This window comes from Temnothorax curvispinosus, unplaced genomic scaffold, assembly GCF_003070985.1.
Source record: "Temnothorax curvispinosus isolate PA1 unplaced genomic scaffold, ASM307098v1 QBEX01006881.1, whole genome shotgun sequence".
In the NCBI taxonomy this organism is placed as follows: domain Eukaryota; kingdom Metazoa; phylum Arthropoda; class Insecta; order Hymenoptera; family Formicidae; genus Temnothorax; species Temnothorax curvispinosus.
In genome coordinates this window covers 12,980-38,474 of record NW_020216661.1, presented here as the reverse complement: position 1 = coordinate 38,474, position 25,495 = coordinate 12,980, and the positions used below count along the sequence as shown (strand labels likewise).

The following is a 25,495-nucleotide window of genomic DNA, read 5'->3' as shown; positions in this document are numbered from 1 at the left end:
GAGGAGAGGAATGAGCTTAAAACCGGTCAGTAGCGGTATCTAAACAAGACGGCTCCACGACAACACTTTTTCTGCGTGTTAAACAGATTTACGATTTAATATCGACCGACGCGTCGAGGCACGATGTGTATATCTACTTATATATACGTGTATTTTATTCTGTGAATACGGTGTAGGGCTTCCGCGTCGCTGTGCGACACAGGAAGGTCCGATCGGAACGAAAAGATAAGAAGAAAAAAGTGAGAGAAAGACGGAGACGACGCTTCAGCCAAAGCTCCGATTCGTATGAAACTTTAGGCGCGAGTACGTTCTCTCTTGACGAGAACACGTGTACAGTCAGAGGACTCGCGCGCGGAGGGACTGAAAGGAGACGCAGGGAGCTCTATCGCGTACATATAGGATATTCTACGGGTCCAGCATCGTAGGAAAAAAAGAATTAAACGGGTAAGACGAAAGCTTTTATGTAATACAGCTGCTCAATATATATCCATCATCGTTCTCAATATATAAAATTACACTTTACGCGATCGAGAAGCATATGGCTCATGTTCAGGACTAACGGCGTTACACTATGATGCTGGACTTACAGGACATCCCGTAGAACGTTCGCTCCGGACGGCCCTTCGTCTTGTTCCTCGACACGACACGTCTGCGTCGTCTGATCCAAATTCATCGCCTGTTAACACCCCTCGACGCCGCGAAACATACATTTGATTTATCGAGACTTTATTCGCGGTAACACATAAAAATCATTTATATTAAATTATTATACTTATTATTACTTATGTTCCCGAATTAATCGTATGGTTTATTCCGAGTTTCCAAGTTTTCAGTTTTCGCACGCGCGGTTGATCGCGGAACGAGAAGATCTCTCCTCGTGAGAACTTGAGTCCAAGCGCGAGATATAACATCTCGATCTTTATTATTGTTAGGACAGAGAACGCGGAGAGGTGTTACCTGGTGGATGAGTTTGCATTTCCCCGCAACTTATGTATAGAGACCTAAGTATTAATTATTTGTAATCCGTGCGATTAAACGCGGCACGCGCGAGGTAGCGGATATAACCACGTGAATGCGTGTGAGTGAGTGAGTGAGTGAGTGTATATATATATGTATATATTATAAGTCAATTTACGGGTTGCATTTTTTTGGCTATTAAATATATTCTAACTAGGGTGTAATTCCGAGGAGGCGGGAGAAGAAAGAGATCGACGAATGCTAGATGACTTGTACATATTCGTATATACATATGTACGTATACACGTGACGCATCTCGTAAGCTCTGTACATGCAAACACGACATACATAAATATATATATATATATATATATATATATATATATATATATATATATATATAAATAAAAATATATAAAAAGAGAGAGAGAGAGAGAGAGAGAGAGAGAGAGAAAGAGAGAATGCGGCGCGTTAGGTCACAAATTCGCTGTATACAATACCTCTGAGTAACTCGGTGAGCCGAATGCAATTTAATAAGAGTCTGAAATTCGGTTGTCTTTGCGTTCGCCACGCGGCAACGAAACGTTACTTTTAACAGGCGCGAGTCCCGTTTCCTTGTGTGCTTTTTAAACGGAGAAAAGAAGACAGAGCGTCTCTTACGTTTCAGCCGTGAGAGAGCCGTGAGAGAATTACACTTGGAGACAAAATCCGAACAAAGTGGACCTGCTAAAATAAATTCCGATTGCGCTATCAATCTTTCTTTTCTATTTTTTTTTAAAGCTTACCTAGCTCTTCAGGATCTATGCTTTTATAATCTTTTTTTTTTTTAATTCGGATGTTATGAATTTTTCTGACGAGAATTTTTTTCATATACAATATATATATGTATATTCTATCATATATATTTATATATATTGCTCTGCTAAGTAAATGCCGTGTGTTTTTTTTTTTTTAATATTTTACAATATAAATATTGTAATTTTAGCTCCACAAAATGATTTCTAGAAGTAATGTTCAAAGAAGTTTGATTGATAAAATAGACATGGATCGTAATGGTTCTATTAAAGACTTTTGAGCTGTTTTTTTTTTTTTTTTTTTCAGTTTGCTGATTTGTAAATATTACACTCTTCCTTAGCAGGACAGTTTACATAAATTATCGTATTGAATTGCAATTGCGTTAAGTGTTTATTCGATCGCTAAGTTTCTATAAAATGGCATTTTGTCCTTTTCATTTATTATAAACTTTGTTACATCCATAGACGTGTATGTATGGTTTACATCTATAAAAACAATGTGTAATCTTTTTATATATCGGCGTGAATCGCGCCGATATATATACATGAATCGACGTTTGTAAATTTATTTCATATATCGAATTATCGCGCCGAAACATCATTACATTGCGACGTTAATAATCTTAAAGATAATCGCCGAGTCTCTTTTTGCAGGTTACGTTTGCGTTTTGCTACGCTCGCTTCCCGCCACGCGAGACCCGGCGCGGCGCATCTGCGCGGAGGGCGAGGCTAACCTAACCTAACTTAACCTAACTTGTCCGACGTTGCGCGCAGTTGCGCGGCGGCATGACGCACAGTCACCCGCTCGCCGAGTTTGATTTTATACAGTGGTTTTCGACGTCCGAGACGCGTCTCGCGGATTTACAATCCCTTTAGTCTTTCCTCCGGCATACGTACGCGACTTCTGGATCTTTATCTTTATAAGGTAAGGCGCGAGGATCGACGGGACTCACCGTTTCGCTAGGCTTCACACGGTTCCCGCCCGAGCCCGATTCCGACGTCCTTCGCGAGTAGCTTTAACTTGAAAATATACGGGAAGAGCTGCGAGAATTATGAAAGAGCATTAAAACGCCGTCGATACTTGGGTTCTCGACCGCGGCACGATCCACGATTCCGGATCCGTATGGCTTTCGAACAAGCGAACACTTGTAACCGCCGGTGATTTGTATGGACTGTGTAAATAATGTAATTTCCTTGGTCGATCCGCTATGGTTTAAATTAAGTACCACTTAAGGATAGGATAATGTACGAACGAAATAAAAAAGGATTGAGAGCAAACGATTGACGCAGATTGACCCTCCGTTCGTTCCTCCAGGTGTCTGGGAATGCGCCTGCATTCGAGTCCGTGCCGCCGAGTCTCCTTTGCAGTTTATTACATCGATGCATGACGATATAAGTAAATTGTCACGAGTGACGTGAGATGGTTTGACGATTGATCAACCTGAACCTGAAGCTGAACATTTTTCCAACACGATGGCACAAACCAGGATAGACCAGTTCTATAAAGTTACGAGTAGCAGCAAGAAACCTGAAAGTATAAATGTCAAAAGGTCGTCTACTGTCAGAAGCCCAGTGCGTGGTAAGATGGTAAGTTTACACAACTGTCATTCAGTGTCTGACATACGAGTCTATCGAGTATAGTAACACGTGGTCTATATTAACAATATAACGACGTTTACTTCTTGTTGTACAGAAAAGAAGACAAGTATCAGATTTATCGACAACTTGTTGTGTACGTAAGAAGAAGGAAAAACACACGTATTCATGGAAAACGAGTGAAAAACAAAAGCAAGATAATGTCTCGTCAGCCAGCGAGACACCCCAGCGTTCATCCAAAGCTGATACGTATAACGGTCCAACAAAAGTTACGGGAAATGGATTAGTAACGTCACCAACTGTTGATGAACACGCTTCTCCCATCAGAAGTCAACAACGTACTCCTACGTCGCACAGTGGCGCAAAGTTCACGCCAAAGACCGCGTCTCCGATAAAAGACGCGCTAGACAGGTCACCAGGACGCGCAAAGACGGCGCGAAGGAAATTGTTCAAAGACAAAACCGTGGAATCGATATCTGTAATGATAAATAATCTAAATTTGGCCAAAGAAGGAGCCATCGCTAACACGGACATTGATCTGGAGAAAGCTTACTCGAACGGGAGTTTCAACTACCAGTACACGCCCATAGACACTACAGTTACGACGAGATACGAGATTAACGATGTGGTCGTACCTACGGATATGTATTCGCTGCATTTCTTCCAAGTCATTGTTACCGTATTCTCCAATCCAATCAATTGCGGATATTTCACGCAGGACGAGCTGGATTTGATATTCTCGCTCATCACCCTTCAAAAACCTGCGCAAGCATTATTTATACGCATGCTGAAGAGGAAGCACACGTGGCACAGGATAAGCAACATTAAGTACGATGAAATATCCAACGACTTGAAGCCGATCTTCGACGAGCTTGTATCGCGATCTATTTTTCAAAGTAACACGGAAGAGGAAGACCTGTCCGTTTTACTAAACTTGCTGCAAGTCGATGAAATTCGCAAGGTTTGTCAGGAATCGAAGATCAACGTTAGTGGAAAAAAGGAGAATATAATACAATCAGTTTTGAAATTCTGCCGCAAAACGAAATCATTGTTTCCTGGAATGGCGACTCCCGCCTCTAAATTACGCGCGTTGGTCACGAGACGCTTGGGGGATTGCATATTATTGAACACCAGAGTGAAAGAAGTGGTTGATAGAACGATTACGCTGCTGATACCTAGTCAAGACCCCACCGAGACGTTGGTGGATTTATTCCTAATGTTATTAAGAATTGAGACAGATCAGATAAAGTTTCCAGAAATAACCATAAGTGACTTTCCCATCTTCGCCAGTAAGGGACATCTGTTACGGTGCGTGGGTTTATTTTATTTATCATTCTCATATATATATATATATATATATATATATGTATATATATAGACACACATTATTTATCATTCTTTTATCTTGATTTAATTTGAAACTTGAACGTAATTCACAGTTACATTGAGGCGAAAAGTACGCTAACCAATGTATTAAGTGCTATCGAGGAAAAGCAATGGGAGACTGTACGGAAGCTTGGAACTTTAGCCGCGCGCCAACGTTTGCCGCTCTTCATGAAAATGGAGTCGGAAAGGTAAGGGGAAAACGTGACGTGACGGAATATATTTCTCAAAGACAAACGTATCATTATAAAGCAACGTTGTTTGATATCGTGTTCATTTTCAGTCTTCAAAATTCTAATTTACCTCATTACATCAGGCACTTTATGCCGGGTTACATGTGGCTCAAAGTCTTAAGCAAAAGCATCGATGCATTTAAAAAGATGAAGGAAACGATACCACTGGCGATAGAATTTCTGCGAATGTTAATAAATCAGGATTGTCACATGAAACATAGAAAAGGTCAGTGGTACAGTGAGTTGATCAAGATTGAAATGTTTCACCGGAAGAATCTCGAAGCGAGCGTCGCCGTACTATCGGACGCGATGACGTATGAGAGCTTGACAGAAGTTGATAGATTAGACCTGTTGGACAGAGCGGAGAAGATTGTTAAGAGAAAATCTGGTATCAGCCAACATGCAAAAGCCTTCGTTAAACGTATGTTGGACAACGGATTTAGGACGCAGCTTACATCTTCAACGTCCATTACGATAAAAGGAACGTTATGCGGGTAAGATACATGTGACGTAAATCAAAGCCATTTAAATAAATAAAAGATGTATATCTGTACATCATATCTTTCCAGTAACGCTTCACAGAAAAAGAGCGTTTGGCGTATCAGCAACGGCGTAGACCAACAAACATACGGCTCGGTTGAAAGTCTGGCGTTATATTACTACAAATGCGAAGGATATGTCAAGGGCATGCATTGCGAGGGTGCTTTTCCAATCACTCTATTCGCTACATTATTTTGGGACGAGATTTATGACATGAAAATTCCCGGCGCTTGGGTGTCGTTGTATCAGGATGCGCCGTTGGATCTGTATTCGTCAGAATTTTATAAGAATAGGAAAAAACAAATCGACATGAAGCTTCAGATGGTTCGAAAGTACGATTCGGAAACGTTGAGCAAACATTTGAAGCGTGAATTCGAGTTACATTGTGAATACAAGTCTATTGCTCAGGGTAACATTTTTAACGACAGTAGCAGCCTCCAAGTAAGTAACCGACAAAGTTTATAAAATAAGATGTGTCTAAAATATATCACACGTTTGTTTTCAGGAAATAGCATTCTGCTTAGGAGTGGAGGGTGTTGTTGGAATCTGCGAACGGCTCATTTATAATTTCCCACTCTGGAAAGCTGGCTTTCCAGATATATTTGTGTGGAACGCACGTACAAAACAGGCAAGCCAATCTTTTCTATGTACAATTTTAAGAGTTTATATAAAACAGATCTTAGAGAAGAATGGCATATATTCTACCAAACATAAGTTCCAACAAACTGTAACCTAATGTGTGTTATTTTTTCAGTACAAAATTGTAGAAGTGAAGGGTCCGGGTGATTCGCTGTCAACCAAACAAAAATTATGGTTGGATTATTTGATTCAGCTTGGACTCAATACAGAAGTATGCTATTGTGAGGTAATCATTTTTTTTGTGCTATAAAGGAGTTCACGTATTATTTTATTATATATTCCAACCCTTTTAAGGCGCCAATGCTTCTGTCACAGTGATAGAAGAAGGACCTTGGAAGTGGTATCTGTAAAATACGTCGCTTTTTAAAAAGTGTTGTTCTACAAGAATTATTGGCTTATTATCTAATCAATACAAATGTGATATGTTCCTTTTTTTTTTGTTACAGTCAGACGCGAACTCTAAAGGACGTAAGCGAAAGCATGAAGAAACAGAGCGACTGTGATGCATATAACCAACAAATAATTATAGAGATACACTGCATGCGTGTATAAAAAAGATAAAAATTATATTTTATATTGTGATACCTATATTTATATATCTGTAGATCTTTTTATTTTAAAGTTATATAAAAACTTGCGAGCTATTTCAGCGAATACTTTTACATAAATATTCGAGCGAGATTTTTTTATTGACAAGAGATTTTATATACTTACTGCACTCGTCTCGTGGCTGGCGTTTTTTCTATATTAAATTCGGCGACCGGTATATTACGTTGCGCTACTTGTGGCGCAAACATAGCGGCTGGATAGACGATCGCCGAAGTTCCAATAACCAGACAAGCGTCGCACGTTTCCACAATGTCAACTGCAGTTTAAAAGAATTGACGCGTGTGAGATAAATAGATTTTAGTTATCTTATTTCCTTACGTTACTTGGTATGTACCTTACGCAGTACCAAGTTTTTAATCAAAGGCTATACGCTTTTTCACATTTTATACAAGCAGAATGTACAGTTATATTTACTAAATGAGCGTACGCACAGGCCTTCTCCAATACGTTCGCGTCTAACTGTTCCCCAAACCATATGATATCAGGTCGCAGCAACGCGCCGCAATTTTTGACCTCGCAACGTGGCAGTTGTTCTGTTGGGATATCAGAGGACATAATGCTCGGGTCAGGAGATCTGCTCAGACATGTTAGAGATCATGAGATCTACGAGAAGCACCCCACGCACAGATAGTCCCGTCTCGCATTTCACTATCTGCGACTACGTTACAGGATTCATGCATATCATACCCTTTTCCTGCCAGCGCTGGGCAGATTGGAATGTTCTCGTTAACGGCAACGTTGCCGCACTTGGTGCAGCGTGTTCTGTAAAGCGAACCGTGCAGCTCCAACACATCTGTCGCCCCGGCTTTTTGATGCAGACCGTCTATGTTTTGCGTGACGATCGACACCTTCTTACCCTCTGCTGTTTTGCGCTTCTGGAAATCCGCCACAGCCTCGTGCGCCTAAGGATAATGAACGTGTTGTTTTGCTATTGCTTCTAATGCTAATTTTTGTCTCTTTGATGACATATATATTTAGTTTTTAGAATTACCTTGTTCGGATTGACCTTGCTCACGAGCTGCCTGCGGTATTCGTAGAACTCCCAGACCAGCGAGGGGTTCGCCGCGAAGGCCTCCGGCGTCGCGAGGCTCTGCGCCTGGTATTTGCGCCAAAACCCGCCGGCGCCGCGGAAGGTCGGCACGCCGGACTCCGCGGAGATCCCGCTGCCGGTTAGAATCAGGATGTTGCTGGCACTCGCGAGGGCTTCGCGGAAGGACTTCATTACGTTGTGCATCCAGTGCATCAACGCTGCGATCAACACGCTGTGCCCCGTACGAAAGTGACTCGCAATTAAGAGAACGATTAATTAATAATTTTCGCAAGTAATCCCGAGCGATCACGTGCTCGCGGCGCGGCGATCCGGGTGATCAGCTGGCGAACAGCTGATCCGCGATGACAAGTTCTCCGCGTTTGTCGCAGAGCTACGCTACATCACACTTTACGCAATTAAAATGAAAGAGATGATGTATAATTTGACGTCGGAGAAAAGAAGAGAAAAGACGAGACGTTCTAAACATTCAACTGCAAGTGTGCAAGGAACGACAACAAACCCCTAACCTAAAGCGTCGTCAGGTCGTCACTCGTCACGTGATCGCTTTTTTCGCGTTCGGGCTCGCGTTCGAATTTTTCAAATTCCCTAGAGACGCGGAATGACAGACGAGATCTGGTATTGACTATTGGACAGTTGGACACCCTGTCTACGACCAGCCCACCCAGCACCCAGCTGACCTGGACCCAGCGAGCCAGCGGCAGCGGAGCGCTCAGCGCGGAGCCAACCGAGCGATCAGCGGTCAGCGGAGCGAGGCAGGGCAGCGCAAGAGCTCCCCGAGAGCTAAGAGCTAATCACTATAGTTTAAGAAGAAGAGCAAGAGGCAAGCCGAAGAGACAGGACAGGAGACGTTTGGCACGTTTTGCGTGCGACGAACGAAACGGTAGAGTGAAATTCGCCGTCATCGTGTTTGATGATAAAACGTACGTGATGCAAAGGGAGGAGAAGCAACTGGATTCGGCCTTGGAGGCCATAATAATGCGCGTGAACGACCTGAAGACCGCGATTGCCGCGATGATATTCAAGGTGGAGCACGAATATGAGACCTTGAATTGGCCGAATTTCCTCGACAATTTCGCCCTTATTTCGGGCCACGTAAGTATCCCGAAGAGCGTCTTGAACGTTTCAACTACGCGATCAACACTGGGACTACCGCGCACTATTTAAATCTACTATATTTAAATAATATATACATACATCACGGTATAAAGATAAAAAAGATAAGTAAATTGCGGAATTTAATCACAAAGTTACGGAAAATCTCATCAAGTGCATCATTACAACGTTGATAAAAAATTGCAAACCAGTCATTTTGACTGCTTTGCTACGCCTGGTCAACCTGGTGTTAAAGAATTGTAGAGCAGCCCACACATATCTATCTTTCGTCCATGCGTTATCTTCAAGTTATCGCGCTAACGTGCCATTTTTGTACAGTTGACTAGCCTCTCGAAGATTCTCGGACACGACAAAGCGCCGAATCTCAGGAATCTGACGGTTCTACCGTTACGCTTGAGTCCGGAGAAGGACGAGGATCTGCTGCGATTGACCGAGAATCGAATTCCCACGTTCGCGCATGATCTGGTCCCAGACTACCTGAGGACGAAGCTGGAGCCTCAAGCCGAGCAGAAGATGATGCAATTAGAAGCCAAGGCAGCGAACGTTAACATCGACACTTCACACGTAAGACACTTATACTCGATGCGTTAAATACTTTTTGTTTGATTTAACACCAAAATCTTCCTCAAGTTGGGCAAAAATTATTATTTGTCATTGCAAGTATTTAAACGTTAGATATACATACCTGCGACAAAACTAGAACTTTTTAAAGAGTATATCTCTATATACAATATCTGATTGCACGTAAATACGTTGAGCTAAACACATTGAAGCTAACCGAAGATGTGTTTTATTTTTCTGTTAACGTGCCAACTAAACAACAACTAGGACTACAGTGTAAGCTGCTAAATCAGATAGCTTCAGCTTTGTCGGTTCCATTCGCTTTGGGCTGAAATGTTATGTATGCAAGCCTCGTTTGTAGCTACGTAAATAGCCATAGATGTTTCATGTCTCTCTGTCATAAACATTCGCTACGCAGAGATTCCTGAACGGTCCATCTAGCGAGTGGAACACGCGGATCCTGCCTTACTTATTAAGTTCCTCGCGATGCTTCCGTTGGGTTTCAGAAACAAATGACGCAGTATACAAAGGTGATTGGCCACGTGTGGGATATAGCGAATAAAGCGCGCGAAGATTGGGAGGGCGAGGTTAGCACCAGAGCGACCCAAGCGCAAACCAGTAGTGCTGCGGACACTCATGCCCTTCTCGCTGCTGTTGGAATGGGTAAAGGTTTGAAAGTAAGTTACACGCGGAGGAGAGCAGGTTAGCTGAGCTTTTTAAAAGAGCCCGTATCTATCAGATATGATATGTTGGCTTTATTTTACATTCGCAGTCTGATTCGATACAAATGGTCCAATCCGGTGTAAATCCAGTAGCTAACAGCATGATGGTAGGCAGACCTGGCAATCAACAGCAAACACCTGGGCAAGGACCATTGGGCAATCCACCAAGTGAGTATTTTTCTCAAGTATTTTCCATTTTTTTCTCTCTCGCCATTTAACGTTCTCACACTCTAAATTTATAATTTAAATTAATATTTTTACAGTGGGTCAAATAAACAAGGCGCCAAGTGCGATAAAAACGAATATCAAGGCAGCATCGCAAATCCATCCTTATAGATAAAAATATCGTAGCACCTCTGTCATGATGTATTATAGAGAATGACTGATGATTCAAATATCGGTACGTTCCCAACACTCGTTGATTTTCATAGAGAATAATTTTAATCTACGTTGCTTGGGTACGCCATGATTTTAGTTTAAGGCATAATAAAAATCGTACGCAATATTATCGAGAATATCATCTCTTGATAAAAAACTATTTTAATTATGTTCTCAATTTGTTATAAATTACATTATTTGGCCACAAAAATTCTATAGTTTTGAAACTGGTTTAAATTATACTCCACATTTATAAAACTATCATAATTTTTAGCGTTTGTGGGACACGATTGCGTAGGAGCGAGGAGAAATACACTTGTTCATCACTGGCACAATGACAGCCTCCAAACCTTGTTCGTGTAACCAGCATAATCGATCCTGTAGAATCAGTGACTCCGCCGGAAGTTGTAACATCATTTGCAATCCAGTGTAGATTTCTACGGCTTTCAAGCTTCTACTCTGTTCCTCCCATACTCGCGTTATACCCTTCTCCATTTTATCATGTGTGATTACACTGTCTTTATACGTGAGTTTAATTATGTATTAATTATGTAAATTGTCAATCTTATACAAGTATTGATTTTTGTTATCAGTTACCTGTTTCGTCTGTATCTGGTATGAAATCGTATCTTAGTAACGAATCTTTGACGTAAGTTTGAAAATTCAAGCATTGCGACTTTCTCGTGCCTTTCCGAACGTTCTTTTTGAGAACGTAATTGTCTAGAATACACCTTCTGTATCAATTAATTCATAAAATGTGCATATATTGTATTACATTAGATACCTACTTTGTCGTGAATATAATTCGAGGACGGCTCTAGCGAGAACGTGAAAGGAATGGTCGTCGTGCTTCTCTCGGGACATTCCGTGCCACTTGTCCGCCGATTCTTGACACGCTAATCGCAAAAAAGGTATTCTTAAGAATTGTCCTATATCAAAATTATATGCCGCAACTGTTTCTCGCAGACGGTTGGATGTAGGGAAATTGTCAAAGTATTGTTCTTCCTGCACGGGAGTTTGTACACGTTTGGAAATCGAGAGTTTGTGATAACAACAGGAAATCAAAATGAACAGTTTAGCAGATTTCATTTTGCAGAAGATTCTTGATGCATTTGTACTAAGATCCCCGCAGGCGTGCAGGCCGATCAGACATACGTCTGCAACGTCGGGAAACTCTTTCCGCAGAATGGATTCTATTGCGTCGGCCGAATCACACGTTACGTCGCAATGGGCGTATTTAACTTTAGTCAAAGAATCGGGATAAAATTTTTTCTGTCTAGTAAAAGCTCTGCTAATATTTTCTTTGTCTTTTTCCAATCCCAGGACTCGATAGCCGTGCAAATAATGTAACATTTGACATACATATCCCTAGAAAAAAACGATATTATACTGTAGCACGAGAGTCTGACTATATTTGTATTTTTTTTTTCCATTTGTCATTCTCTTACCAAACCCGCACCCAAATCAATGATCGTTCGTATGTCATGCCGCTTACATTGTACACCCACTAAATGAGCCAAATGCATTATCTCGTGTTGTTTCTTTTGACTAAGACCTATCTTAAAATTTTGCGGTAGTTCTACGGAAGATAACGATGCAGGTACAGGTGGCAGTCTATTGATTCTCTTACATCTTGCAACATATGTTTTTAAAGAATCAGGCCAGTCAATCTAGAACAACAATCAATCTTAATAATTTTAATAATCCATTACATAGTATTCCTGAGATTTCTTATCTGACCTTTATTGTTTTTTTCACTACAAAATTATTAAGTTCCTCATTTTCTAAAATTTGTAAATGGCTCATCCATTCTTTGGGGATTGCATCTAAAGACGCTTTAGTTAATATTTCAGTTACTGGAGAATTATGAAGCCATTGCGTCTCGTAAAAAAAGCCTAGTGCTTCGGAAAAATATTTCTTTTCAGCATTGATATCCATATATATCATTTGACTAAAAAAAGAAAAGAGGCTTGTTACATTTTTACGCTTACAGTAAATAAGTGATAAATATTTTAAAAACTGTGTATGTATGTGAAATTAAAGTATAAAGTAAAGTATAAAAAACAAAATATTTTTCATCCCTTAACTGGGATACATTTAATGTACAAAAATAGCATAAATTATAATATTCAACATTATGTACTAATACATAAATAACATGAGCGTCATTGTTTCAATTTCTAATATTTATACAGGAAACGCTCAACAACAAAATCACGACAATGTCTGCAGTTTAACATAAAACGCTCTTCATTGTGAAAATAAAAATTATATTTTGACATCTATCTAGTCAGAGGCTCGTGCTCGGTCTGCTTCTTCCTGATTTAACACCAGCCAATTTTCTTTCTGCCTACTTGAAATGTCCGCATTTGTCGGTCCAATAAGTGAACGACCTACTCTGACTTGGTTTTGATCGGGTTTCAGATACTTTTCTGCCACGTGCAAAAGCTGCTCTTCAGTCACGGCTTTTAGCTGCTCTCTTTGCCTTTGAAGATCATCGTCCGTGATGCCGTTTATGAATCTGGTCAGGCCTCGATTACTGGGAGGAATGGGAGCGTCGATTTGTTGGAAGATTCCCAGCTTTGCCTCGTCTATATCGCTCTGGGGCAACGAGTATCCGACTAGAAAATCATACGTCTTGTCGAACAAATCGAAGGTACGAGTGGAGTTCGGGTCTCTGTAGGAGTAAAAGGAGAAAATTCCCTCCGACGTTAGTTTCGCGCCTCCACCGTAAGCTCCGCCCTTCTCTCGAATCTCCGGATGCAGATACACGGAGGTGATCAACTTGGATAGCACGCGCAACGCGGCATAGTCTGGATTCGTATAAGGAACAGTTAAAATAGCCTTGGAGCAATAGTTGACCGTGTACGGCAGCACGTGGTGCGTGCCGCATTCCATCGTATCGATGCTCCGCGCGCTGGTGACGATGCGCGGCGTCTCTGAGCGACCCTTCAGCGAATCGTAGAACGCACGAATACCGTTGAGAACGTCGTCCCGGTGTTCCTCGGACAAGTTGATGACCGATCGCAGGTGTTGCTTGTTCAAGACTCGATTGGCTATCTCCTGCATTTTGTGCATCAGGGGAGTCAAGTCACGTATCTGCGCCACTTTCTTCATCCTCGCGATATATTGCAATCCCGAGAGGCTCTCCTTCGCACGGGCTATCGGCGAGACCAAGCTAGCGGCGCTACTCATCGCGTACAAGTGACCGGCGTGCGAGATACCGTTGATCAGGTCAGCCGCGTTCATCTTCACGAGCGTCTCGAATCTCGGAAGGTCGGTCAGCTTAACGTTGTTGAACAGCTCGGTCCACAGTTTCCACATGTCGTCCGAATTGCGATCCAAGCAGTACGATTCTACGAGAATCCCTTCCTCGTACTTGAGTTCGCTCTCCTTGTGGTCGGCGATGTGATTTATGAAGTTCAGACCACCAGTCTTCAGCTGCATCATCTGATCGAAAGTCCTGTAGTCGTACGTCTGCGTGCCCATCTTCGCGACAACGTAGTTGAACAGCGGTATCAGCTGCTTCAACTCGGTCGGCAGCGCCTGCGTGTTGAGTATTCCTCGGTAATAAGAAATCCCGTTCGTCGGTTGTACGGACAGCTGAAGAGGTACTCCGGCGACCTCCAGGTCGGAGATCTTGTATCTTTCCACGTCGGCCTTCAAGTCTTCCATCTTCAACGTCGGCAAGACTTCAGCGTCCTCTTTCTTCTGTTGCTCGGCGAGTAAGATCTTTCCGTTTTTGTATATCTGTTCCCGTTCCTCCGTGTCAAGTGTCTCCAGCTTCGTCTTTAGTAGCTCTTGCTCGGCGAGCGCCTTATTCTGCTCGTATTTTTCATCGGGCGTCATCGTTAACGTCAATCTATGGGTATTGTTCCCGAGATAAGTCTCGGTTAGACTCTGCAGATACCTGGAATCTTCTCTCATTCGCGACGTGAGTTTCTTCACCGCGTCGTTGATTCGCAACGACCGTATCAAATCGCCGTTGTGATTCCACAATGACGTCAGATTGAAGAGCAAGCCCAACCCGAAATTCGACGTTTGATGCTTCACATGGAGCTCGATGCCGTGCAGGACGGCTTCGACGTGATCCTTCTCGAATCCCTCCTCGATGACTTGACGCACCGTCTTGTCGAAGATACTCTCGATTTTCTCAAAGTCGTCCGACTTGACGCCCTGCAGACTCACGACGAACATCGTGTCTCTGCACTGCGAATCGAAACCCGTGAACGGTCCGAAACCGGTGCTTATATTCGATTCGACTAGAGATTTGTAAAACGCCGAGTTTGGACCTTTCAGCAACAGCTGCGACAGTACGTACATCTCGAAAGTCGTTTGTATGTTAGTTATGTCGTTGCACAAGTGCGCGATAGCGATGGTGCCGTGTCTGGTGGGATCTGCGAGCAGTGGATCGGGTTTGCACGCGACGTGATCCTTCCTAGCGTTGCTCCATCGCTTCTCCGCTGGCACTTCCGACATAGAAGCGTCTATCCTGTCAGCGAGGAAGAGGTACCGATCGTTGATGAACTTGAGATGGTCCTCCAGCGGGAAATTTCCGTAGGAATAAAAGCGCGAATTGGAGGGATGATAGTACTTTTTGTGAAAGTTAAGGAGATCGACGTACTGTAGATTAGGTATAACAAGAGGATCGCCGCCGGAAATTACAGAGTACGTGTGGCTCGGTAGAATGGAATTCAACAGGCGTTCCGCCATAATGGCCTGATTGTCATTGAAAACACCCTTCATCTCGTTGAAGACCACTCCCTTGAACACAATGGGAGAGTTCTTGTCGTTGACGTCCGCGTGTTCCAGTCTCCATCCCTCCTGTCGGAAGTCCAGCTCTCGCAGATTCGGTTTGAAGACCGAGTCCAAGTAAACCGACTGTAGATTGCGGTAATCCTTCAAGTTCTGCGTCGAGAACGGATATATGGTATAGTCCGGCCCGGTCATAGCGTTCATGAACGTTGCCAGGGATCTCCTCAGCATCTTGAAGAACGGATCTCTGCAGGGATATCGCTCGCTGCCGCACAGAGTGGTGTGCTCCAGTATATGGGGCAATCCCGTGGAATCCATGGGAGTCGTGCGAAATCCAATGGAGAACACGTTGTTGGTGTCGTCTCTGGCCAGATGCAAATACTGCGCGCCCGTGCTCAGATGCGTCAGCCTCACCGCAGTGAGGAACAGCTCGTCTATGCTCGAAACCTCGTCCACCATGAACCCGTGAAGAATCTCGCCCTTCTTGAATTTAGCTAGTTCATCCGGCGTCAGCTCCTTTCTCGGATGCAACGCGCTCGCGGCAGCGCTTGTAGACGACCGGAAGGTACGGTATGTGACGACGCGCTGCTGTAAAGCTGCGCCTTTTAAGAGCGAGTTGCTCGATAATTTGAATAATCTCAGCATCTTGGAGCACGTCTTGCGTTTAGATCGGTAGGGGGGATGTAAAGCTGTACCTGAAAATAATTAAAGGCAATAATAAAGGTCACGTGTATATAATTTAGAATTACAGATTTTATGCTGGGAGGCCAAATAAAGAAAATGTACCATTTCAGGTATAACGATACTTACTGATTCTCTTGATCAATCGCAAACGGACTTGATTTATATGTAAAGCTCGATCACAAAAAACTCGTATCACTGACAGATGATTCCACTTTAAAGTATCATATAATATGATATCAATCCGAAAAGAGGGGGAAATCTGTATTACGCGAAAGAAAATGTCATCAACAAGTTTTGAAAGCGGCAAATATTAATTAGGAATGCCAGAGTTTCGTGGGGCGACGTTGACTAAACTCTAAACAACTTAACCAGTGATTAAAATTGACAGATAAACATTTACTACAAAATTGCTGACTATACGTCTACATTTCTAACCTATCTTTTATGTATTAGGCAACAGCAATCGGTTGAAGACACGGTGATAAGATTAGTCTTACCTCACGCATTTGAAAAAAGCAACAAACACGTAGTAAATTAATAAAGAAAATAATTATCTAAAGTAGTAGTATTATCTAAAGTGCTTGAATGAATCGCCCCGGTTAAATTAATTGGAGTTTCAAGTCACCTTTAATGTATGATGCAACTAGATGTTCGCGGGAATAAGCAAACACCGGTATTGTTCCGAAATCGAAGCCGATATAAATTAACTTACTTATCGACTCGTTTATTAAAACGACAACTCGGAATGTATCCTTGTCAGTCTATTGCAAAACCATCCGTCTACTTTCTGCATTTGCAAAAAGTAAATTACACCTCGGATCCTCGTTTAACAGTGTTTGACAGCCCAGCGTGCTTGGAGGTTAGATCGAATGAGAACTTGTGTCATCACTCGTGTAGACGGGCACTATGGGGTATGCTTTAAGCCGTAAGAAATTGACCAATCACAGTCGAATATTCTCTTCACATTCCATTGTGATTGGTCAATTTCTTACGGCTTAAGCGGAAAGCACACACTTCTGTACAACGCATACGGCGTAAGCATAAAAAAATTGATTGGTCCATACACGTGTGCATAAGGAAATAGACCAATCTATTTTCTTATGCTTACGCCGTATGCGTTGTGCAGAAGTGTGTGTCCGGGCCTTAAGGCCATCGCACACAAAATGCATAGCTTAACATAAGCGTAGCATAAGACCGCTGGACCAATGAGCATCTTATGTAAATCAATATGGCGACTTTATGCTGGATGCTCATTGGTTTAGCGGTCTTATGCTATGCTTATGCTAAGCTATGCATTTTGTGTGCGATGGCCTTAAAAGTCTATCCAGACAAATTTGCATAGGTGCATAACCATATGCATAAAGAAACGGATTGGTCTATTTCCTTATGAATATGCATATGGACCAATCAATTCTCTTATGCTTATGTTTATGCGCTATGCAAGTTTGTCTGAATTGACCTTTAAGCGGGGAGCATACACTTCTGCACAACGCATAATGCGTAAGGGCTGGTTTATAATAGCCGTAACCGTTGATTTAAGCCGTAATCTTTAAGAAATTGACCAATCACAGTCGATTATTCTTCTCACATTCGACTGTGATTGGTCAATTTCTTAAAGATTACGGCTTAAATCAACGGTTACGGCTATTATAAATCAACCCTAAGGGCCTAAGCAGAATGGCTGTCTTATAACCTTAAAGGCCATTGCACGTAACAAAGTTTTAGTCATAATCGTAAGGCCATAAGAAAATAGACCAATCACACTCTATTATTCTTCGAGCTCAAGAAGAGTAATCGACTGTGATTGGTCTATTTTCTTAAGCCCGGTGTCCACGATGCTAGAACTGTGTCCAAGTTTCGGTTTAAGCCAATGAAACTGCTACTTTTCTGTAAGAGCTGCTAGTTGATTGGCTTAAACCGAAACTTGGACACAGTTCTTGCATCGTGGACACCGGGCTTTACGGTCTTACGATTATGACTAAAACTTTGTTACGTGCAATGGCCTTAAGGCAGTGTTTTATGCCTAAAGGTGGAAGCACATAAAATTGCAGGAGCCATGAGCAGAATGCAGAAGCCATATGCGCATGCGCTGTGGTATCTGTAGAGCTCTACAAATACCATAGCGCATGCGCATATGGCTTTTGCATTCTGCTCAAGGCTCCTGCAATTTTATGTGCTTCCACCTTTAAGTCTTTGTCTTATGTAACGCGTATACGCGACGTATACTACACAAGACAGGAAACATTAACACAGTATTGTGATTGGCTCTTACTTTTAGAACCAACCAATCAACGCAGATTGTTGATAAGACGAGACTCAACAATTGTGTCTGCTGAACGCGGCCATTGATTGGTCTATTTCATTATGCACATGTGTATAGACCAATCAATTTTATAGAAAATTGATGCCCGTCTACAATAGGTATTTTAAGCCCTAAGGGCCAATTTCACCAACCACAGTTAGCTTAACCGATGGTTAAAGTTAACAGAATTGACCAATAGAAATGAATCCACCCTACTTTTTATTGGTCAATCCTGCTAACTTTAACTGTCGGTTAAGCTAACTGTGGTTGGTGAAATTGGCCCTAAGCCCTAAGAACGTGACCACGCACAGTCAATTATGCTAGGTCTACAATGCGAGTCGTAAAGTCGTGAGTCGTAAGAATTGATCAATCACAGTCGATTATTCTTCTCAAATTCGATTGTGATTGGTCAATTCTTACGACTCACGATTTTACGACTCGCATTGTAGACCTAGCATTATTCTCCTCAAATTCAACTGTGATTGAACAATTTCTTAAGGCTTAGGGCTTAAAACACCTATTGTAGACAAGCACTTATAAGTTTGGGTTTACAAATAGGTCTATTTATGCTAGGCCTACAATGCGAGTCGTAAGAATTGATCAATCACAGTCGAATTTGAGGAGAATAATCACGATTCACGACTTTACGACTCGCCGTGTATGTAGACCTAGCATAAGGGTGCATCCCCATGGAGAAAGAAATAGCGGAAAACGGAATTAAAATTCCTTTGATTGGCTAGTATCTCATCTTGAGAGAGAGCCCCCATTTGGAGATTACCCAATCAGAGCAATTCCGTTTTAGTTCCGTTCCGCTATTCTCTCTCCATGGGGATGCAACCCAAGTCCTAACCTAAAGTCTGACACGGTCACGGTGTTTACGTTTACTACGCGCTGACGACTGAAGACAGTGAAGACAGTGCTGAAGACTGTGAACCACTGTGAACGAATATTATTTCCAGATTAGCAGATTTTTCTTGATTATGCAAGATTATGTTCGAAAGTGACGATTGGATCTTTGAAGTGAGTCTTTTAACTGTACGAGATTATATTAGACGTTCTCTGGCTAATTTGCGACTTGATGTGTTTTCTCTCGTATATTGTAATGTATTATCATCGCAACTCCGGCACAGACAACTCCGGTAGAGTATCTTTCAATGTAATTTGTAAGACGGACATTACTGACACGTACTTGTTCCATGTACTATTCTAGGATGCTTTCGACGGGGATGATGTCGAGGAGGAGACGAGATGGAAATCCTCGTCTCCGTGTCAAAATGGAGAAAAAACATCGTCTGTCAAGCGGCGTAAAGTGGACAGTTGCGAGGTTTTGCCGTCATTGTCGACGGATAGTACTTTCGTTCGGCACACAGAGTTGGATATTGTAGCGAATGTCGAGGCGAACGACCCGCCTTTCAAGAATCAAGAGAACGACGACGTATCACGAGGGGACCTATTGTTGGGAATTTTCCAGTCAAGTACCTCTCGAAAGACATTTGACTTTGCGAAGGAGGTAGAAAATGATCCGTCAGGGGTACCAAGGAAGACGCAATGTTTTCAGCCTAAAGTGGATGCAACGTCGAAAGTGTTCCGGTATGAAGAGTCCCGAGAAAAGAGTCACGAGCCTATGATTGAAGAAAGACTCGCGAAAGAGGTAAAATTGATTAGAATATTTCCTGGGCCAGCTGGCTTGATACCAGACATGAAAAACGACAATAATATCTCTGCTGCATCTTATCTAAGTAGCGTTGAAGCATTGGAAAGAAATAAAACGACAACCAAGCACATCGAGAACAAGTCCCAAGACGAGAAAAACTTATTTGGAGAGAAAGCTTGGAAACTTTTGTTGAACGATCTGCCAAAAAATTTCTTACAGGATTACAAGATTTCCACTGTTAAAGACAAAGCGACGTCTAGTCATTGCGAGAGTACGAAAGTAAAATTTATAGCCGGTGTATTGGATTACATAGATCATAGTCACGACGATCCGTTTGTTGTATTAAAAGATTCGACGGGTAGCATAGAAGGCACCATTCATCGTGATATTCCGTTAACTTATCCCGGCATATTGGAGCCAAATGTAGTGATTCTTTTACGAGATGTAGGACTACTAAAAACTACAACGTACGTAGTAACAAATAAATATCATATTTTAGTATCCCTAGTAAACTTGATAGCCATATATTCGGATAAAGGCCGGATTGTAAGTACGTCTCTTATGGAAAGCATTTTGTCCACCGACCAAACGACTTCAAACGTCGAATTAAATAAGATTAACGATCGTATGACAGTTTCGAAATCAGCTTACATCTCTGGACTGCAAAAGATGGCTGAAAGTCGTAACGCATCTCGGCAAGCTAGTTCTTTTTCTTTCATCCCGTCATCCGCTACAAGAATCGAGTCTCGCGAACCCGAGTTGGCGAATTGTCCGCCGATGCTACGTCCGAAGAATGACAAAAACTTACAAGTTACAGACGAAATACTTGGACGTTTTAATTATTCGATGGGTACGGACGACTTGGATAGTACGGACATTTTTCTTACTACCGATTGTGACTTTACAACTCTGGAAGAGCAGAGTTGTCTCGATCGTTCACTATGCAAAAGTACGACTATTTCGCGAGGTAGTGAAATTCAGCAGTGCGACTTGGAAGTGAGAACGATGGAAAAGGGATCGACAATAGATTTTCAAAAGCAAGTGAAAGAGCGACACTTGCCACAGAAGTGCGTCACTGATGTAAAATCTTGCGGAACGCGTAACGCACGTTACGAACGTGACAATTGTTTCCCGTCTTATGACAATATGTCATGTAGAGATTCGAATGTAAGCGTGAGATCTACATTGCCAAATTTGAAACGTAACGTCGAAAATTCAAAAGCTTTGCTAAGCTATTTTACTAACGATAATGAGTATGACTCGGACGACGAGATCTTGTCACAGTTGGACGTAGATAATGTCTTTGACGAACCAAAGAAACACTGCTAAGGAAAAGCGCTAAGAAGAATCTTTGCCGACATACGATTGATACGATACACCAACGTGTAATGTGTCGCTCGTGCGCGCGTGCGAGAGAGAGAGAGAGAGAGAGAGAGAGAGAGACTGGATTTAGAGATTTAGACTATTATATAAAAAAGAAGGTTGTGAAATAGGTTACACCAAACATTACAAGTAGTGCTTAAAGATAAAGTGAGATTCGAATTAACCATGATTAAAATAGAATATATTGCGATATAATGTACATATGTATACACGCGCGCGATAAACGTTTGTATTCGTACTCTAGAGTTATTGCAGATAAAGCTGTTTGCAAGATTTCCAGTAAACACCACATGTTACATGTTACATTAAAATATTTCGCTATCTAAATTCCCGTTATAAAGTTATAATGTATGTACATAGCTTTCGATAGCGAAGTAAATCCGACGCCGATTTTTGATCGTTCGTACACCTGATACACGGAGAGAAAGAACGTCAACTGTGCTTTATGATTTTACAACGTTGTATAACGTCGTACCTATATGTTGTAAAACGTTGAAGCGTACATAAGACGTATGTATGCCCAAGAGTCCAAGCTTTGCCGAAAGAGCTATGACAAAGCGTCAAAGCGTAAAGCCGCAGCGTAGCGTTGCGGCCGTGAATAGTGTGATATCGCGTGGTAGGTTGGTGCGTATAATGGCTATAAACGCGCAATCTGCTACACCTGCTTGGGTATGCCTGCTGCTGTCAGAGGCAGGACCGCAAAACAGATTTTGTAACCGATTCAACATTTGTAGCTACTTAAATGTGTTTGCACTTGGGTTAAATAAAAGACGAGATGAACGTTATCTTCCGTCAATTCGAATCTAGCTCAATTAATCGACCTGCCTGCCTGGCTGCCTGATGCCTACCACGCGAACATGAGAGAGCAAGGGTGATACGCGCGCTTTAATCTCTTATATCTATAGCCGTTTTATAACTCGGACAAATTATGATTCATAATGCTGTTCATATAGGATTATCGGACACGGTACGATTATCTCAAGGTTGAATCGATGGATTGACGCATTGACACACGTTAACGTCGCGACTATAATCTACCTCGCCTTTTTCAATTTGTTTTGTTTTGTTTTTGTACAACATACAAATTAGAAGGGAAACATGGGGGAAACATGGGGGCTACGTCCAGAGACGAAATTCTCGGTAAATGATAAAATCGTAGAGTTCAGAGCTAGAGCGCGCGAATTAAGCGCAAGTTCATTATTAGTTCATTATATCGAAGCTATTTTAATGGCTGCGGAGGCACAGAACATTACGTGTGGCATTTATAGATAGCATCATTTATATTGTTTAGTTCAACCAAGAGACAAAGGCATTTATTAAACGAGGCATCGAAGCATCGAGGCACAATTACTTGAGCTTACCGCCGCGCCGCGCACAGAGAAAAATGCGAGTGAGGGGATTAAAAGTGTCAACGGTAAAATAAGTTGGATAAGAGATCGCGGCACGAGATTAAGGACGGCGTGCAAAATGATAACTGATCGCTTTCGTTCACGTACATCAACAGAATTAATCTCGTGTGATTCCGCGTATATTATTTATTTCCAATTTGCCTTTTTTTTCGCAACACGCGCATACATCAATGTCAACGTCAATATTTTACGTCATCTTACGCCTTTTCGGATATTCAACGAGGTACTCGACGAGCGACAAAGATTTAATCGAATCTCGAATACTTGCTTTTGTTCCGGACGCGCGATATAAATTTTAACTGAATTTTAACATTTTTGCGATCGATCGGTGTGAAGCGCATACGTGTATAAGTACATATCCTTTAAAGCAAAATGATAACAATACGCTTGCAAATTGGCAGCAAATTCAATCGGAATTCTGATGGATGGTATAACCGGTGCCTCGGTTTTCGGTGTCCTCGTACGGCTTGCGTTTTGCTTACAAAACTTGTTTATAAAATGAGAGAGCAACGCCAAAAACCGCGCAAAATGTGCTAGTATAATGGTAACCGCAAACAGACGGTAAAAACCGTCGAGCAAGACGATGCATGGCGCAAATCGTTATACAACAGCAAAGGTGGCAGCAACGATCGAGCGCTACGTGGCAAGTCTTGCTCGGCGGTGTATTTGCTGCCACGTTGCCGTTTGCGGTCGTATTACCTATTATATTGCATCGTGCGTACAATTCTCTTGCTCGGTTTTTATCGGTTTTAACTCTGTTTGTTGTTACATTATGCTAGCAGATTTTGCGGGATTTTTGGCATCACGTTATTGTTCTCATTTTATGAGTATTAGGAAGTTGTGTTAAATTTCTGCTGTTGTTTTGTAAGCCAATTTAATTAATGGATTTTGCATCAAATCTGTCGTTTTTCTGCCAAGGTACATTGTTACAGATTATTGTGACAAAATGTGACAAAATATACACACATACAAAATGAGCAAAACGGTGCTTTTTTCAGATTTGCCTAATTTACACACACACACACACACACACAGTGATTATATATACACGCTACATCACTATAATACACATATATGCATATACACGCCGCGCACCGTATACATTATACATATGTATATGTATTTGCGTCGTATATATATCGTACATCTTATTGTTAATGGAAAGAATGGAAGATGCGAAAACCAACGACTCGTCCATCACAATTACATTGTTATGTGTATATTTACGTAACACGTCGCGCGTTACATCCGTGCGAGAGAGAATGTACGCCAGTTTCTTATTCGCAGTCATATAAAAGTCACTTGGCGTGTTCTTCTCTTTGACTCCTCTTCGCAAATTCCTTTTCCAAGGTATTTGGCCAGGACTACCCGATAAATCTTTTATTTACAATTTACGTCCATACCCAGAGCACAACTAGCTACGGAATAGAATAAACGCTGAGCCCGGCCTTGGCGACCGAGCATTAAAAATATCGAGTCATATTAAGCAATTAAGGCTTTATCGTTTCATCGCATCTATAAAATTTTCAAATGGTGTCATTATCGTTGTTTCAACAAACGGAAGACATTATTTGCGCATTCGCGATCCTTACACAAAGTCGCAAATACAAGTAAACTCGAGGAAATTTCAACGTTCGACATAAATTTCCTCGATCGTTGATTCCTAATTGTCGCGCGATTATCGATAACTCGTTGAACTCGCTCGCTATTATACCGTTATCTTTTGAAGTTTCGGTCGAATACACGTCCCATTGTACTGAACTTGAACAAAACCGTTCTCCTAGTATTGCGAAAAAAAAAATTCCATTGTAACATATGTTGCGAAAGTTTGTCGAAATCGGCCACGGGGGAAGAGTAGGAAGGGGTGAGTGATGGCACCTTATCCACGAGACCGAGGTTGAACGGGGGCGAGCAAGTCGAGGTAACGCGACACGACGAAAGCGTATGTCGCGCCTACCTCACCGCGCACCGCACCGCGCTCCGTTCGCGTTCCGTTTCGGCGGCGTGGACGTAAAATCGTCGACAGTACACGAGTAACACGAGTGCAATTCGGTATATGCTTCGCACACGAGACTTGAGCGGCACGTCGAGCAAGAAAAAACCGCTTCGGGAAACATTAATCACCGATCTTTCTCATTCTCTATAGTCACTCGTGGAAAGCCGTTCTAGTCGCTAATGTCTACTCGCTACTAGCTACTTTGGACGCGACGCAAATCCAAAGTTCACTCACGTTGACCTTGTGTGCCACGAACGCTAACGAGGCGTTCCCGTGGCTTCCGGTTTGCGATTTCGTTTGCGAGATCGCTCGGATTTCAAGCTCAATTTCGACGCTAGACGAATCGTTATCCACCTCGCGCCTCGCGCCTCGCGCATCGAACGCAGTTACTCGATCGAGAGAAGTGTACCATCGCGCATTCTCGCATACAACTTGACAGATCTCGCGAACGGATTGCGCGCGCGCGGAATTTTCGAAAATTTTGCACGTTACGAAAATTCAGCGAGTCGATTCGAACCGACGCGACGAACGGGCGTGCGAGCGCGCCTGCGTCGCCCGCTACGCGCGCAAAATCGCCCGCTCTCTTGCAGTCATCGACGAGGCGAAAGCAAAGTTGAAGAAACTCGACGAATACTCGAAAAGCATCGCATTCGTACGTATATATTCCGCTTCTACATATATCATCATTATCGTCGTCGTCGTCGTCGTCGTCGTCGTCGTCGTCGTCGTCGTCGTC

The 25,495-nt window shown here is 42.3% G+C and overlaps 6 protein-coding genes and 1 long non-coding RNA gene across 12 annotated transcripts in view; 4 read left to right on the top strand and 3 right to left on the bottom strand.

The window, feature by feature from the left end:
- The first annotated feature begins 1,389 nt into the window (after positions 1–1,389).
- On the top strand, positions 1,390–6,811 carry LOC112456468 (fanconi-associated nuclease 1-like). Its single transcript, XM_025019014.1, has 9 exons — positions 1,390–2,676; positions 3,067–3,338; positions 3,445–4,655; positions 4,787–4,921; positions 5,014–5,457; positions 5,533–5,944; positions 6,009–6,131; positions 6,258–6,368; positions 6,589–6,811. Exons 2-9 carry the CDS (start codon positions 3,225–3,227, stop codon positions 6,643–6,645), a joined length of 2,607 nt encoding a protein of 868 aa, XP_024874782.1. The 5' UTR covers positions 1,390–2,676; positions 3,067–3,224; the 3' UTR covers positions 6,646–6,811.
- Positions 6,312–8,371, bottom strand: LOC112456470 (NAD-dependent protein deacylase sirtuin-5, mitochondrial-like). 2 transcript variants are annotated; one of them, XM_025019016.1, is made up of 5 exons: positions 7,743–8,371; positions 7,439–7,653; positions 7,183–7,325; positions 6,857–7,007; positions 6,312–6,486 (listed from the first exon to the last, which is right to left on the bottom strand). In XM_025019016.1, the coding sequence occupies exons 1-5, from the start codon at positions 7,992–7,994 to the stop codon at positions 6,432–6,434; spliced, it is 816 nt and encodes a 271-aa protein (XP_024874784.1). In that variant the 5' UTR covers positions 7,995–8,371; the 3' UTR covers positions 6,312–6,431. The 2 variants fall into 2 exon arrangements, 1 of the variants encoding a protein (XP_024874784.1); XR_003040966.1 differs by having other exon boundaries at positions 6,394–6,486; positions 7,166–7,325.
- A 140-nt stretch (positions 8,372–8,511) lies between these two features.
- Positions 8,512–11,323, top strand: LOC112456471 (mediator of RNA polymerase II transcription subunit 8). Of its 2 annotated transcripts, XM_025019018.1 has the most exons (7): positions 8,512–8,894; positions 9,234–9,479; positions 9,744–9,752; positions 9,983–10,153; positions 10,249–10,366; positions 10,462–10,598; positions 10,851–11,323. In XM_025019018.1, exons 1-6 carry the CDS (start codon positions 8,730–8,732, stop codon positions 10,536–10,538), a joined length of 786 nt encoding a protein of 261 aa, XP_024874786.1. In that variant the 5' UTR covers positions 8,512–8,729; the 3' UTR covers positions 10,539–10,598; positions 10,851–11,323. The 2 variants fall into 2 exon arrangements, with proteins under 2 accessions (XP_024874786.1, XP_024874787.1); XM_025019019.1 differs by lacking the exon at positions 9,744–9,752 and having other exon boundaries at positions 8,515–8,894.
- On the bottom strand, positions 10,700–16,633 carry LOC112456469 (protein RRNAD1-like). Its single transcript, XM_025019015.1, has 6 exons — positions 16,451–16,633; positions 12,317–12,527; positions 12,025–12,246; positions 11,365–11,944; positions 11,174–11,296; positions 10,700–11,094 (listed from the first exon to the last, which is right to left on the bottom strand). The coding sequence occupies exons 2-6, from the start codon at positions 12,521–12,523 to the stop codon at positions 10,847–10,849; spliced, it is 1,380 nt and encodes a 459-aa protein (XP_024874783.1). The 5' UTR covers positions 12,524–12,527; positions 16,451–16,633; the 3' UTR covers positions 10,700–10,846.
- LOC112456466 (presequence protease, mitochondrial) lies at positions 12,646–16,899 on the bottom strand. Of its 2 annotated transcripts, none has more exons than XM_025019011.1 (3): positions 16,641–16,899; positions 16,142–16,274; positions 12,646–16,026 (listed from the first exon to the last, which is right to left on the bottom strand). In XM_025019011.1, exon 3 carries the CDS (start codon positions 15,974–15,976, stop codon positions 12,863–12,865), a length of 3,114 nt encoding a protein of 1,037 aa, XP_024874779.1. In that variant the 5' UTR covers positions 15,977–16,026; positions 16,142–16,274; positions 16,641–16,899; the 3' UTR covers positions 12,646–12,862. The 2 variants fall into 2 exon arrangements, with proteins under 2 accessions (XP_024874779.1, XP_024874780.1); XM_025019012.1 differs by having other exon boundaries at positions 16,728–16,899.
- Positions 16,900–19,100: 2,201 nt separating this feature from the next.
- LOC112456493 lies at positions 19,101–19,597 on the top strand. The gene is made up of 2 exons (XR_003040970.1): positions 19,101–19,456; positions 19,528–19,597. It is a non-coding gene; the product is annotated as an uncharacterized LOC112456493 (long non-coding RNA).
- A 286-nt stretch (positions 19,598–19,883) lies between these two features.
- LOC112456490 (probable cation-transporting ATPase 13A3) overlaps positions 19,884–25,495 on the top strand; it is a 14,588-nt gene continuing 8,976 nt past the window's right edge. Inside the window, exon 1 of one of the 3 annotated variants that reach the window (XM_025019082.1) lies at positions 19,884–19,968. The gene's annotated coding sequence lies outside the window, so the exon portion shown is untranslated. Of the gene's footprint in view, positions 19,969–21,297; positions 25,412–25,495 lie in introns of those variants that run through there. The other 2 variants (XM_025019083.1, XM_025019081.1) reach the window with 2 other exon arrangements.

Excerpts from the sequence above, each read along its gene's own strand:
- LOC112456469 (XM_025019015.1), bottom strand. The coding sequence starts at position 12,523 with ATGATATATATGGATATCAATGCTGAAAAGAAATATTTTTCCGAAGCA. Across the intron at positions 11,297-11,364 it reads CGAATTATATTCACGACAAA|ACAATTACGTTCTCAAAAAG; the intron begins GTAGGTATCTAA and ends GGTGTATTCTAG. Across the intron at positions 11,095-11,173 it reads ACCAGATACAGACGAAACAG|ACAGTGTAATCACACATGAT; the intron begins GTAACTGATAAC and ends TCACGTATAAAG.
- LOC112456466 (XM_025019011.1), bottom strand. The coding sequence starts at position 15,976 with ATGCTGAGATTATTCAAATTATCGAGCAACTCGCTCTTAAAAGGCGCA.
- LOC112456470 (XM_025019016.1), bottom strand. The coding sequence starts at position 7,994 with ATGCACTGGATGCACAACGTAATGAAGTCCTTCCGCGAAGCCCTCGCG. Across the intron at positions 7,008-7,182 it reads GAACGTATTGGAGAAGGCCT|TTGACATTGTGGAAACGTGC; the intron begins GTGCGTACGCTC and ends TTTAAACTGCAG. Across the intron at positions 6,487-6,856 it reads CCAGCCACGAGACGAGTGCA|ATACCACTTCCAAGGTCCTT; the intron begins GTAAGTATATAA and ends CGTATTTTACAG.
- LOC112456468 (XM_025019014.1), top strand. The coding sequence starts at position 3,225 with ATGGCACAAACCAGGATAGACCAGTTCTATAAAGTTACGAGTAGCAGC. Across the intron at positions 4,656-4,786 it reads AGTAAGGGACATCTGTTACG|TTACATTGAGGCGAAAAGTA; the intron begins GTGCGTGGGTTT and ends CGTAATTCACAG. Across the intron at positions 5,945-6,008 it reads ACGACAGTAGCAGCCTCCAA|GAAATAGCATTCTGCTTAGG; the intron begins GTAAGTAACCGA and ends GTTTGTTTTCAG.
- LOC112456471 (XM_025019018.1), top strand. The coding sequence starts at position 8,730 with ATGCAAAGGGAGGAGAAGCAACTGGATTCGGCCTTGGAGGCCATAATA. Across the intron at positions 10,154-10,248 it reads GAATGGGTAAAGGTTTGAAA|TCTGATTCGATACAAATGGT; the intron begins GTAAGTTACACG and ends TTACATTCGCAG. Across the intron at positions 10,367-10,461 it reads ACCATTGGGCAATCCACCAA|TGGGTCAAATAAACAAGGCG; the intron begins GTGAGTATTTTT and ends ATATTTTTACAG.